Below are 14,297 nucleotides of genomic sequence, written 5' to 3'. Positions count from 1 at the left end.
TATCATTCCCCTCCCATTTTTCCATGCTGTCTCTCAGCCTTTGTCCCGTGCCCCATGCCTCAGTGTACAGTCCAACCCCAGGTGTAGGGCCAGCACTGTCTGTCCCACTTAAAGTAACTTAGCTGGACTCTCTCAGTACCTACCCCCCATTAGTCTGGGATCTTTTATAGCGTAGAGACACAAGTGGGGTTGTTGCCTCAAGCTGAAGTAGACAAATGACCGCTCCTGCTTCAAAAGAGAACTTTTATGTAACAGAGCGTAGATGATCTTGAAGGGTAATACAACCTGGTTGACCGGATATTTTCTCTTGCTCTGTGTGTGTGTCTGTTTGTGTGTGTGTGTGTGTGTGTGTGTGTGTGTGTGTGTGTGTGTGTGTGTGTGTGTGTGTGTGTGTGTGTGTGTGCCCTCAGGGACCCGTGCTAACACTTCTTTGTGAGGACATGGAGTGCTGGCTCAGTAAAGTACCAGTGACAGCTGATCCCTCAGAAGCCAACTGCACCATCTATAGCCAAGGTAAGACACAGCCGCCCTTCACCACACCTCTCCACAGTGCTCTAAATGTGCTTTCATTACTGAGCGCACATCAACATTACAAATGTGTTGGCCATGGACAGAAAGAAATTATAGTTTTTGTGGAACTTGTATGTGTATGTGTGTGTACTGACATACATTTGTGTGTGCGTGTGTGTGTAAAATCCCAATAAATGTGTGTGTGCATTACAGATCTATCCCGGTAGTAAATGTGTACTTAATGCATATGAACTAATGTGCATTTCTTAGTAGGTGTACTGTTACCGGTATGTGTTACATATATACAGCTCTGGAAAAATTTAAGAGACCTCTGCACATTTTTCTGATGTCATCCTACAGTCGTGCCGTGACATTCAAATGAGTTGACGGCCATATTAAAATTTGCATTTGTCTCTTAATTTTGAATATGACCGTCAACTCATTTGAATGTCACTCAGCAACCATAGGATGACATGAAAAGTGAAAAATGTGCAGTGGTCTCTTAATTTTTTTCCAGAGCTGTATATGTATGTATAATATATATATATATATATATATATAAATATATGTATGTATATTGCTGTGAGTGTTTTTGCCTCTGTCAGAGACTGACCAGTCTATGTTTGACCTCACTAGGAGAGGAGCTCTTCTGCAAGCTGACACGGGAGTTGGCCAGTGGGGGCGCTCTGGTGGCCATCCTGTCCTGGGCCCTCATGCACAAGACTGTGGCCACACAGTCCCACAATGCATCTGTGAAGGAGGAGGCTACCTACCCGGCAGCTCTGCACACAGAGATCCAGCTCCTGCCACAGCAGGCGGGCATGGCCGCCATTCTGGCCACAGCCGTCGTCAACAGTGAGTCACACACACACACACACACACACACACACACACACACACACACACACACACAGAGATAAAGAAAGAGACTTTATGATAGATTCCAGTTCTACTGTATGTGTGAATGCAGCATTGCGATTCTCGTTAATGTCTTGATATATGACCCGTGTGTTGTATGGGTCTCTGCGGCAGTGCTTTAAAAACATTGGCACGTCACAAGTCGTACACCAGAACAGAGCTGTCGCTCCATTTCTTTCCCTCTACAAGTCCTTCATTTGGCCACACGGTGGCAGCAGAGTCCTGAGCAGGCAGGATTGGGGGACAGGTGCACTTGGCACAGCGCTGGGCGCTCTGTCTGCCTCGGCACCCACTAACGGTGGTGGTGCCAGCCAGCTAGCGCTAGACATGCAGCGCAAGCGCGGAGGAGCGCGGCCCGGCACTGATGAGCCCCGTGATTAATCACCTCTGATCAGCCTAAAGGGTAGAACATGATCGGCCGTATCCGCGCTTCCTGCTGCGCTAGCACAGCTCTGAGCACGGGGCTAATTACGACGCTTCCAGAGGTGTGTTATCAGACACAGCCATGCGATCAGCCAACGTGAGCCCTGACACTAGATCAGTGAGATGACACACACACACACACACACACACACACACACACACACACACACACGCACACCTAAGCAACATGTTCTCATACATTTGCATTAGTGCACGTTTTCACTTACGCACTCAAACCTGTGCTACGGTTGCCGTGGAGATGATGGAATGACTCTAACTGTCATAAGTGTGAATTGGCATCTGTGCCGTGGCGGAAAGGGGGTGTTTATATGATTGACTCACTGCTTTTCAATGACAACTGTCCTCCACCTGAGGACGTTTTAATTGTGAGTTTAACAAGAGTAAGGCCAGACTCTCTTTCATTTTCTCTAACTGCTGCAACTGGATGAGTCATGTTATTCAGACCAAATATTCACAGATAGAAGCAGGAAGACCTTTATGACGGAGAAGAGTGGGCCTTGACTTTCCTACATGTGTCTGACTTACAGTACTTGTCTACGCATGCTGTATGGTCAGATCAACCGGTGTGTAAGGAAGGAAGTGTGAAAAGTTAGAAAAGTACTGTTCAATATCCGTTTTAGTCACTCTCATATTCTTTCTTTCTCTCTCCCTCAATAAAAGGTTTTCAAAAAGTCTCTCTCTCTCTCTCTCTCTCTTTTACTCACTCAATAAAAAGTTTCAGAACGTCTAGTTCTCTGACTAGTTCTCTTTGACAATTTGGACAATTGCTGTCAAAACATCTGTCGTCAATGTAGGCATGTTTGAGCTGTGTTCTACACACATATTTAATTATAACCACAAAGATCCACAAAGACTTTTGTTTTCTTCCATGGTTGACAGTTGATTAAGTGTTAACGAGACCTTCGTCTCTCTCTCTCTCTCTCTTTCTCTCTCTCTCTCTCTCTCCCTCTCTCTCTCTCTCTCTCTCTCTCCTCTCTGTGTCCTCCCCTGACTTGCTGCAGAGGACATCTTCCCGTGTAAGGACTGCGGGATCTGGTATCGGAGTGAGCGCAACCTGCACGCCCACCTCATGTACTACTGCGCCAGCCGGCAGAAGCAGCCGGCCGCCTCCTCGCCACCCCAGGACAAGGCCAAGGAGTCCTACCCCAACGAGCGCGTCTGCCCCTTCCCCCAGTGCCACAAGAGCTGCCCGAGTGCCAGCTCGCTGGAGATCCACATGCGCACCCACAGTGGTGAGGGCTCGCCGTCATCACTTCACCCACCACCTGCCGTCACCACTGATGTTGTTTCACTTTTCTGCAGGTTCAGGCTGCCACCTGACGAACACAACCCTCTTCAACATGCCCTGCAATTAGATGCTAAAACGGGACTGAATTGGTTTAGAAAGATGGTTCACATTTAGGATGGTTTAAAATTAGGAATTATGATTTCAAATGCTTTTTTATTGAGTTTGCGTAAATTCGACTTTTAACAACTTCCATGAAACTCATTGCGACAGTGATGCTTTTTTTATTCTTCCTGTATACTAATTAAAGGCACGAATGCGCCTTGATATAAATAGTCCAGCTGTAAATGAAAAAAAGGTTTGCTGCCACTGCATCAGTAACCATGGTTTGCAAAGGCTTTCGTGTTAACATGCTGAACACGTTTGAATTGGAGTTTGAAGTTAATGTAGCAGATCTTATGCAGGTGTGAACATCATCTCCATATGCATAGAGCATCTTCACCCTGTAGTCACCCACTTGCTCCGAATGGAACAGATGTGGAACAAATGCTTACTTAAAATTCATATTATGAATATATATTTGCCAATATCTTTTCAGCTGTTCAGGCTTTGCCGGTATCAGTGTCATGCGGGTGAAATCTGAGACTAACTTAAACATAGCACACAAAACTGTATCATTGATTTGGAGGATGACCAGTGAGGAGCTTAAAATGGAGTTAAGCCCAAAGTACCTGCCAGTCTTTGGTAGTGATTGATTTTGGACTCTGGCTGTTTGGTCATTCAGGAAATGTGGATTAAGCAGCTTCTGTCTCTTTTGTCTGTGTGTGTGGGTGTGTGTGTATGGGGGTGCATGTGTGTATGCCTGTGTGTGTGGCTGTGTGTGTCTGTCTGTGTCTGTCTGTGTGCTACACTAGGTGAGCGTCCCTTCATGTGTCTAATCTGCCTGTCGGCCTTCACCACCAAGGCGAACTGTGAGCGGCACCTGAAGGTGCACACGGACACGCTCAGCGGCGTGTGCCACGGCTGCGGCTTCGTCTCTACCACGCGCGACATCCTCTATAGCCACCTGGTCACCAGCCACATGGTGTGCCAGCCAGGGGGCCGCAGCGACGTCTACTCCCCCAGCCCCGGGGCCCCCAAACTCCCCCTAGCTGCGGGTCAGTGCACTACACAGCCACAGAGATAGGGAAAGGGGGAAAGGATAGGATCTGGATCAGAATAGAAAAGAATTAGAATTTAGAATAGTGTATGTGTGTGTTTGTTTGTGTGTGTGTGTGTGTGTTTTTGTGTGTGTGTGTTTGTGTGTGTGTGTGTGTGTGTGTGTGTGTGTTTTTGTGTGTGTGTGTGTACGTGTACTTGTATGTGTATGATTGCATGTGTATTTGGAAGTGTACTTGTGTGAGTGTACTTGTGAATGTATGAATAGTTGGAAGTGTATGTGTGTGTCTTTGTGAATTTGTATATTGAATGCATAGTACATGCATTTGTAATTGTGTGACCAATGATTTTCCCTCTCACTCTTTCTCCTCTGTCGTTTCATGTTGGCAGGTCTGAGCCCGGGGGATTCTGGGATTGTTCTAAAGTGCCAGGTGTGCGGGGCGGCGGCTGACACCCCGGCCCTCCTCCAGCAGCATGTGCGCACGCACCTGGAGGTGCGAATGCCCGCCGAGCGCAGCCCCACGCCCCGGCAGGGCACCAACCACTCCACCGCCTCTGTCCAGCACCACCCCCACCAGCCACAGCCTCAGGACAGGGAGCCGGCCGCCTGCGTGCCCAGGCCCAACTCCTCCAGCCCGGGCACCAACGGGAGCTCCGCCACCCCCCGCGGAGCCTGCTCCCCTCCGGCGGACGGACTGGCCTCCAACGTGAGGGTCAAAGAGGAGCCGCAGTCGGATGTTGAGCATGATTGCAGCGGTGCCGAGAGAGGCGAGGCCGAAGAGGAGGAGGAGGAGGAGGAGGAGGGGGAGAGGAGCATCAGAGGTCAGGGAAGTCGTCATGGGGATCATAGTGACGGGAGCACCTCGCAGAAGTCCACGTCCCCAAAGAGCCCCGCAGGGGTGGGCGTGGCAGTGAAGGCGGAGCCTACTAGCCCGACCCCTGGCTGTAGTCCAGCCCACACCAGCCCTGGCGGGTCAGCGCTGCCCGGCGGCGCCGTGTTCCTGCCGCAGTACGTGTTCGGCGCCGAGGCGGCCATGATGCCACAGGCCTCCGAGATCCTGGCCAAGATGTCCGAGATGGTGCACAGCCGGCTGAAGCAGGGCCAAGGCCAGCTGGCCGCAACAGCGGCGGTGGCGGCAGCGGCGGCAGCGGCCGCCCAGCAGGGCTTTTTCCCGTCCGGCTCTCCCGTACCCGTCCACAAGGGGGCGACCTGCTTCGAGTGCGACATCACCTTCAACAACATCAACAACTTCTACGTGCACAAGCGCCTCTACTGCTCCAGCCGGCACCAGCAGAGCGAGCCGCAGGCCAAGGACGTCGCCTCGGCCTCGGCCTCGGCCGCAGCCACCCCTCCGTCCGGCGGGGCGTCCGGGGGCAGCCGAGCGGCGTCAGCGTCCCCCAGCGACACGGAGGCGGCGGCGGTGGGTGGGGCTGCGGAGGGCCGGGCGGTGGCAGAGGTGAAGAACGAGACCCACGGGGGGTCGAGGGAGGGATGCTCCTCGTCCTCCGAGGGGGAGGGTGGGGGTGCGAGCGGTGGGGGCCGAGGCAGCGAGGGCAGCCAGAGTCCCGGCAGCGGTGGCGCCACCAGCGGGAGTGGAGGAGGTGGCGGTGGCAGTGGAGGTGGTGGTTCCGCCTCGGCGAACGAGGAAGCGGAGGACGACCCGACCCGCACCTTCTGCGTGGCCTGCAACATCCGCTTCAGTCGCCACGACAACTACCTTGTGCACAAGCGCTTCTACTGCGCCTCGCGCCACGACCCCACGCACCAGCGCGTGCCGCCGGCCGCCAAGGCCGCTGCCTTCCTGCCGCAGCCCATCCGCACGCGCAAGCGCAAGAAGATGTACGAGATCCACATGGCGCGCAGCCAAGCGTTGGCATCCAGCTCGCTGGCATCCGGCTCGCCCGCTCTGCCAGGCCTGCCCGTCAAACAGGAAGTTGCGGCGGCCGCTACTTCCTCTTCCTCGTCCACGGGGCCCGCGCTGTCGCGTAGCGTCAGCCCCGAGGGCGAGGGTCCCATCGACTTGAGCAAGCGGCCTCGCGTGCGAGGGGGCTCTAGAGGATCAGGCGGCAGCGGCGGCGGTGGCAGTGGTCTCCCTGCGCTGCCCCTGTCCGACTACCACAAGTGCACGGCGTGCAGCATCAGCTTCAACAGCATCGAGAACTACCTGGCGCACAAGACCTACTACTGTCCGGCCACCACCCTGCAGCCGCACACGCTGGAGCAGCTGCAGCGCCTCAAGCGGCCCGCGTCCACCTCCCCCAAGAGCGTCCACTCCGAGGGACCCACCCCGCCCAAGGTGGCCCCGGCCGGGAAGGCGGCTCTGCTGGCGGGCACCGTCCCCGGTGCCCACCTCCCCTCGCTGTTCGCCCGGGCGGCCCACTACGCCCCGCACGCCGGGCGCACGCTGTGGCTAAGCTCCGCCCGCTGGGGTCGCTGGCCGCGCCTGCAGGTGTGCCCCTACTGTCCGCCGGGTCGGACGCTGACCTGCGACCTGGTGGAGCATTTCCGCGCCGCCCACGGGCTGGTTCTGACCATGCAGCAGCATCTGCAGCAGCAGGCGGACGCTCAGGCGGCAGGGGACCCCGTTAGCCCCAGCTCCAACGCCAGCCCCAGGGACACCTCGGGCCCCAACACCGCCACCACGTCCCCCCGACCCAGCCCGCGCCCTCGGAGGGACAGCATCAACGGGGGAGCACGCAGGGACGCCCCCGGCTCCCCGCCCTCGCCGCTGGTCAACGGAAGTCCCGCGGGAGTGGGCGGCATTTCGCCCAAAGCGGCGGTCCCCCAGGCTCTCTCGCCCACAGGGGCTGTTCAGCTGACTGTCTCTCCCGTACCCGAGGCCCCAGGACTCAACCTGGCCCCACACACGCCCCCCGAAAAGCCCTTCCCTGTCGTAGGTCCCCCCCTTACACCGCTGGCCCCGCCTAAGCCTGTGGTGGGGGTGGGGGTGGGGGCGGTGGCGGTGGCGGCTGCAGGTGTAGCGGTGCTGCAGAACGGGAACACGCGCTACTGCCGTCTCTGCAACATCAAGTTCAGCAGCCTCTCCACCTTCATCGCCCACAAAAAGTACTACTGCTCCTCTCACAGTGCAGAGCATGTCAAATGAGCTCCACCCCTCTTCTGCCCCCCCTCCCCCCAAGCCCTCACCCATCCGTCAGACAGACATGTCCCACCCACCCCCCTTGCCCTGTAGTCTCCTCCCCTTGGCCAGGCATCTTGCCTGCTACGGCGCACTCATCACAGTCTGGCTGACTCAGACAGCATCTGCAAAAGTGGGACTGTTACTAGCCGGGCGCTCAGAGGGGAGGGGGGTTGTCACCGCCTCTTTTGACAATGTCGCTGCCGTTGTTACTATGGTGACTTTGTTTTGTTTTTTTCTTTCTTTCATGGGTCAAGTTTGTATTACACTAAAAGACAGAAGACATGCTACCTACTCACTCACTCACATACATTGTACACCATTGTATGGCCAACCTCCAGACTCTTCATGTCACTGATACCCATGCGACTGTGGACCTGCATATGTATGACATCATTTCTCATTGCAGTCGCTCGGCAACATTTGTTTAAATCGTTGAAGACTATGTGGTCCTGTTGTTAATTTGTTTGTTGAATAGCACCTGTCACAATGTGAGCCATTGTTTTCACCTGATCAGGACCACTCACTGTTCTGAAAAATCCTGCCCCCTAGTGGGGCTAAAGAGAATTCTAGCGCTCTTTGCTTAGGGTGGGTTTATATGATGTCTCACAAAACGATGTTTGTTTTTTCTGACTACAATTTGAAAGTCAAAGTGAAACTCCTCCACTGAAGTACAGAATTAGACCGTTTATGAAGGCTGCCAATTATGACAAAATATCACTAAAAAGAAAGAAATATTTCCTTGTATGGGAAAATGTGAAATATTTATCTTTGAGTCCTCACTGATTTCAAGTCAAACAAATACTACCTAACATCTTTGAAAAAAAGTATATATATATATTTGTATTTTTATTTGTACATTTTTATTTCATACTGTGGAAAATAATCATTTCATGTTTGATTCAAGTGTGTTTTTTTTTTTCCTTGGTTCATTTTGAAGTGTAGATTTCTTAAACTACCTGTATGTTCACAGTGGTCACTGGGACGAGGCTGATCTTGATGCCCAGTGCGGTCTTCATCTCCTTACTTCTACGCTTCAAGACTGGTGGTCTGAGGTCTATGGGGGGGGGTCTGTCTCCCCCGGTATTTGGTCATTTGTCTTATAGAGAGGACCAACTGTGGGCTGTTGTCCATTCTATGAGAGGGCAGAGAGAGGCTGATTTGGACATCTCCAGATTAACAGGCCTATGGTGTTTGGGTTTGCACTGTTGTGGGAGTTCTGTGTTATTTAGTCAAGTGTTCTGTTTGGGTTTTGTGTCTGTCAATTCTGTCCTTCACTCCTCTTGAAGCATAATATGAAACTCATTTAAAAAAAAAAAACTGGCAAATCTGGACGATAGATGCCCCCTACATTTCTCTTTTTTATTCACTTGTTGCCAGTTTACAGTCAGGTGGCCCCACAAACCGAATTGAACAGCGTCACGCAATCCTCCCTCATATAACAGGCTAACCTGACGAAGCCTTAACAAAAGACTCTTTCACACACACTCACACACACCCAGCTGATGGGCCACTTCCTCCCATGCGTCCAATCACAGATGCCCACCAAGTGGACTTCCTGTTCGTTACTCGTGATGTCACCTTACCCCCTCTTCCCAGCCTCGTTCTCCTGTGTTACAAAAGAGAAGTGTGAACGGACCTCCACCACCTTGTGCTTGAAAACTGGAAACATGAAATGTTTATCCGTGTGAACAAGAGAGAGAGGGCAGGCGGACATCGGGAGAGAGGACTTTGGGGGATCTCTTTGCTGTTGTGTGGTTTTTGAACGGTGCTGTATCAGTCATGTTTCCCCGACCCAAAGGAGTGTTTACAGTCTTTGTGAGTCCTCATTCTTCTCCAACAGAGGGTTTTTTTATTTTCATTTTAAACTCATCACGATTGGATGAGACCAGTGCTGAAGGAATGCTATTTGAACCATTCACATCCTCTTTCTATTGCACTGTGTTGTACAAAAGAAAAAGTGCTGTATGTTTTAGTTTTAGATGCTTTTTTGTATGGTATTTATGGTTTTACAGCACTTTTCCTTGTCCACGCCCATCACTTTGGAGGACACTGATTGATGAATCAACAAACATAATTTCAAACACAAACTAACTTTCATTGAAATATTTTGTGAATAATAACATTGATGACACAAAAAAAATTATGAATGTCAGAGCTTGTTTTCTTTATTTTTATTTTTTAAATCTTCACGTCAAAAAAAGGTTCCACTACACACCTGTCCAAACTATGCATGGGAAATAAAGGGTCCCCTGGGACATTTCAAAGGGCTGCATGTCTCCTTGTCAACCCTGATGCACCTCCAGCCTCTGATCTATCTGCGGGCTTGGGGGCATGTCTGTCGCTGTAAAGACTGTTTTTACCTCTTTCTCTCTCTCGCACACGTGCTTCCTCTGTCTGACTTACTCACTCTCACTCTCTCTCGCGCTCTTGCTCTCTTTCTCTCTATCTCTCTATATCTCTCTCTTGCTCTCTCTCACTATCTCTATCGCGCTCTCTCTCTCTCTCACTATCTCTCTCTTGCACTCTCTCTTGCTCTCTCTCACCATCTCTCTCTCTCTCTCCCTTGCCAGCCAAGCATTCCCTGCAGGGATATAACCCATACCAATGGGGGTGGTGGTAGCGCAATGGCTAAGGAACTGGGATAGCATGCAGTAGCCTGAAAAGTTGTGGGTTCAATTTCTGGCATCCACCATGGTGCCCTTCAGCAACAGCCTGGAAAATCCAGACCCTGATAATCTAGAAAGATTAAGGGTCTGGCCAAGAACAATGTAATGGCCCAACTCGAGGGGCGGCAACAAGCATGCATTTAAAAATCTCACTGCACGCAATTGGATAACACTAGATATAGATAGATAGATAGATAGATAGATAGATAGATAGATAGATAGATACTTTATTGATCCCTAGGGGAAATTCAAGGTCACAGTAGCATACAGACAACACACACACACATTCAATAACAGCAGAAAAAGTAATTAAAAGTATATAATATAAAAAACACAACTAAGCAATAAGGACTGTATAAGATAAAGAATATACTAAATATACAAAATACAAATTATACTAAATAAAACTTAATCAAAATCAATTCTAAAAAACAGTATCCACATAGAGGGTGAATAATCAATCAGGTGCGCTTGCAATGACTGAAGCAGGGACTGAGCCTGTGGTTCTCAGTGCATAAGGTAAGGTAAGGTAACCTGGCAATAGCCAGATGAATTTCGCTCCGCCTAGCTCCACTCATCCATCTGGAACCGATCCATTGAAGTGTTGCTTCAGAAGGCTGGGCCTAATCAAAAAATGGTTGCATATGATTGAATAAGCCACTTGTCCGTCATCTATTGACGTGCTACTTCAACCACTCACATCGGCTTTCAACCCGTGGCGCTTAATAACAGACTCACAGTCGCTTCTACGCTTATGTCACATCTATGAAACTCCCGCCCTCGCCCTGATTGGCTAAACCATAAAATTGGTTGGAGAAATCACTCTCAATGGAAGAGGTCCCAGATGGATGTGAGTGAAGCTAGGCGGAGCTAAGCGGAACGACATTCATCTGGCTAGGGTCAGGTTAAAGGTAAGGTGCTCTGTGTGAATGAGTGTCATGGTGATGGTGCAAATGAGTAAGTCAAACAGTGCAACAGTGCAAGAATAAAGTCTATATATCTATAAATAACTATATTAAGAAAGGTATGTGGCATGGAGGGAGGGGTTGTGCATATGTGCTAATACAGCACGCAAACAGTGAGGCAGAAGACAAATGTAAAGTGACTAGTGAACAGACAGACATAGACTATGTTTACCCTGATTGATTTCGGACTTTGACGCAATCGGATAACACTACGACCAATGTGTACTGTCCTCCAACGTTGCAGCGCTGTCTTCATCAGTTTAGCTGATTCCCCGGAATGTTGGGGTAAAAGTAACGTGCATCATTGCTCCAGTGTTTCCCATACATTGACTAATCTGTGGTGGGGCGCCACGAAATAAAAATCGGCCGCCACAGATGAATATTCTATGTTTAATTTAATTTAAATTAAAAATAAGGGGCGCTTTTTACGCACGCAGCCTTTCCTTGTCCCCATCTCTCTCTCGTAGCCCACTGCCACTCCTCTGCATGTGTATTTAACAAAATATTCACGATTGTTGAAGGATTGTTGTTGCCACATAGAAGCATTGCATAGAAGCCGTCTGGCTAAATTGCTATTAAATCCGCTTAGCATCGTGACCATGCTGCGCAAATTTGTTCAAAACTGCTGCATTGAAGTGAACTCTGCTAAGGTCTTATCACAACATAGTAGGCTACATTGAAGAGACTAAACTAAGTTAAGTTATGAAATCAAGCAGTAGGCTATCTCAAAGCTAACGTTAGAATACTGTTTGGATGTCGAATTTAGCATGCTTAGCCTACTTACAGCTGCTTGTCAATTTCGTTGAATGGCTCACTTTATTGACTCTGACACTGAATGTTTGCAAAATCCCGATGTAAATGGAAAAGTGTTTTCCAAAATTCAAAACTGCTTGTCCCAAAGAGAAGTACGAACCTTTATTTTAACTATGTAGCAAACGTTATGAATTGCATCCACACATCAGCAGCCTTTCAACTGTGTTACAATTGAAAGGGTTCCCTCAAACGTCTTAAAGTGACAGGCACTCAATTAGACCTATACACTACCAAGACGATCTTAAATCCCCCCCCCCCTCCTTGTCAAAGTCAGCTACCGCCACAAATTGAATCCAATTCTGTGGGAAACACTGATTGCTCTTTGCCAGAGTGTCTTGCAGAGACAATTCCATTGTGCTCTCACGAGAACTCTGGGTTTCCAGGGTACTTGAGCAAGGAGTTGAGTTGCTCTGGGCAGAATGGCCATTGTAAATTAATTGACATAATGTAAGTCACTTTGGGTAAAAGCATATACAAAATTAACAAATGTATGACGTAATGTACCCATACAAGAAAGTCATAGACATACTGTAGCACATAATGCCAAGGTTAGATCATTTACTTATGGTTACACTGCATCGTACAGTGCTCTCAGCATTGCTGACATATAGCTTATATTTTATGTTTTATGCTATTTTGACCTTACTTAGTACCGGAACTATTTAAGGTGGCGCTAATTCCACTCCATACTAATCTTATTTGTCTAAATATAGAGGATCTGCACACTTTTATTTGTATTCCGACTTAAGTCCAATGTCATTTGAAGGTCATGTGTAGAATACAGTATGAACCATAGTTGTTGTGGTATGGAGTATGTCTACACAGATTCTAGACACATAAGCTAGCCAGAGTGGTGGCAGACACAAAATGACCATGCTCAAGGTTGTTGGATACAAGTTACTGTACTGTAGCTGTGCCGTATACAGTACATGACGCGGTCCATCTTGGTAACACATTCTGGGGAGTTATCAGACAGCTATTTTCCTATTTAAGTGAATGGGGAGGCATACAGGAAGTGGGCGGGATATGTTTGGACTACTCTGCCATACTAACCCCATGCATTTCTATGGAGGAATCTGTGAGTGCTGTACAGTATCTCCTCATTGGAAAGTCTCTGTATGTGCTTCCTGGATCCAGCTGCCAATCATGTTGTTTCCTAAAGATCATATAAACTCATAAACTCTGTATTCAAACAAAAGTGTTAAATTAGCACTAAAGATAAAATCAATTTGTAATGATCTACAGTCAGTATGGCCATACTAGATCATATGAGGTAGGCTGTATTGGTTTTATACTGTATAAGCCCAAAGCTGGTTTGAGGGAAGCAACACATCACAATAACAATTTATATATAATACACATTTCTTATGATAATGCTGACTGTGATAGAAGATTTCTTTCTTGTTGCTGAATCACAGAACCTAGCTGTTGAGTGTTTATGACGCTCAGTCACACACTTGTCTGCATGAACACACTCTTAAGTGACTCAACCAGCCATCACTTGTCAAGAAAAGCCTAATTCCTCCATTCTCTCCTCACCTCCACCCATTGCTGTTGGCATGATTAGTCATATGGCCTGTTAGATGGCTTGTGTTTGCAAGTTTCTTTCCAGTGTTCTCAAAAGTGAGATCATCGTTCATTTCTCCATCCCTCTATTTTCTCTTTGTCTCTGATTCAGAATCCCACGAACAATCCAAAGTAAACAATCCAGAACAATCCAAAGTAACCAATCAAGAACAATCCAAAGTAAACAATCCAGAACAATCCAAAGTAAAAAAAAGAAAGAAAATGAAAAAAAAAAATGGATTCTTTGAACTGTACAGAGTCACGACGAAAGGCCCATGCTCTGTCCTGGTGTGTCTGATTGCCAAGTGTGGGAGTACTTCACACCAAGGAGTGAGATTGTAGTTATCATTTTGTTGTCTCTTACCCACTCTTACCCACTGTGCTGAACTGTTACTAAGGTAACAGCTCAATCAACCCCGGGCCACCAATCACAGCCAATCAGCAAAAAGGATGGATCATCATGGGGGAACGCCGAGTGGCACATGTACTCTGTCATCCACCATGTCATCAAATTCATCAAACGCTTGCAGTCTGCTCTCTGACATTGCAGACTTCCACTTTCCACAAGAGACTCTGTCCAGCCCTCCAGATGTATTATGAAACTAATAATTGGATTGACTCATTCACATAAGATAAATGCGGGAATGGTAAACCCTTTGGAAAGGCCAAAAAACAACCCAAAACTAGCTGTCAGGAGTGTAGGCTGGTCTACCTGAAAGCATGAAAAAGACAGAATCATCAACAAAAATCATCAACCTCACTCCTTGAGTAACCAGAAACAAAATGGCACCAAGCTATTTACTAGACTATGAGAGTATGTATTATACTAATTATAAAAAGGGTGGAGCCTAACTACAGCCCAACATGCCAGTTCACATCAAAAACAGTA

At 48.7% G+C, this 14,297-nt stretch overlaps 1 protein-coding gene across 1 annotated transcript in view; it reads left to right on the top strand.

Moving 5' to 3' along the window:
- The window catches only part of zfpm1 (zinc finger protein, FOG family member 1), a 92,282-nt gene extending 84,895 nt beyond the window's left edge, over positions 1-7,387 (top strand). Inside the window, exons 5-9 of the mRNA XM_048256531.1 lie at positions 411-513; positions 1,147-1,365; positions 2,874-3,104; positions 4,012-4,254; positions 4,646-7,387. Of these exons, the coding sequence (XP_048112488.1) occupies positions 411-513; positions 1,147-1,365; positions 2,874-3,104; positions 4,012-4,254; positions 4,646-7,362 (3,513 nt within the window). The 3' untranslated portion in view covers positions 7,363-7,387. The remainder of the gene's footprint in view (positions 1-410; positions 514-1,146; positions 1,366-2,873; positions 3,105-4,011; positions 4,255-4,645) is intronic.
- Positions 7,388-14,297: the final 6,910 nt, after the last annotated feature.

The sequence above is a fragment of the Alosa alosa genome, chromosome 11 (assembly GCF_017589495.1).
Source record: "Alosa alosa isolate M-15738 ecotype Scorff River chromosome 11, AALO_Geno_1.1, whole genome shotgun sequence".
In the NCBI taxonomy this organism is placed as follows: domain Eukaryota; kingdom Metazoa; phylum Chordata; class Actinopteri; order Clupeiformes; family Clupeidae; genus Alosa; species Alosa alosa.
The sequence above is the reverse complement of the archived record's forward strand: the minus strand, read 5'-3'. Positions and strand labels throughout refer to the sequence as shown.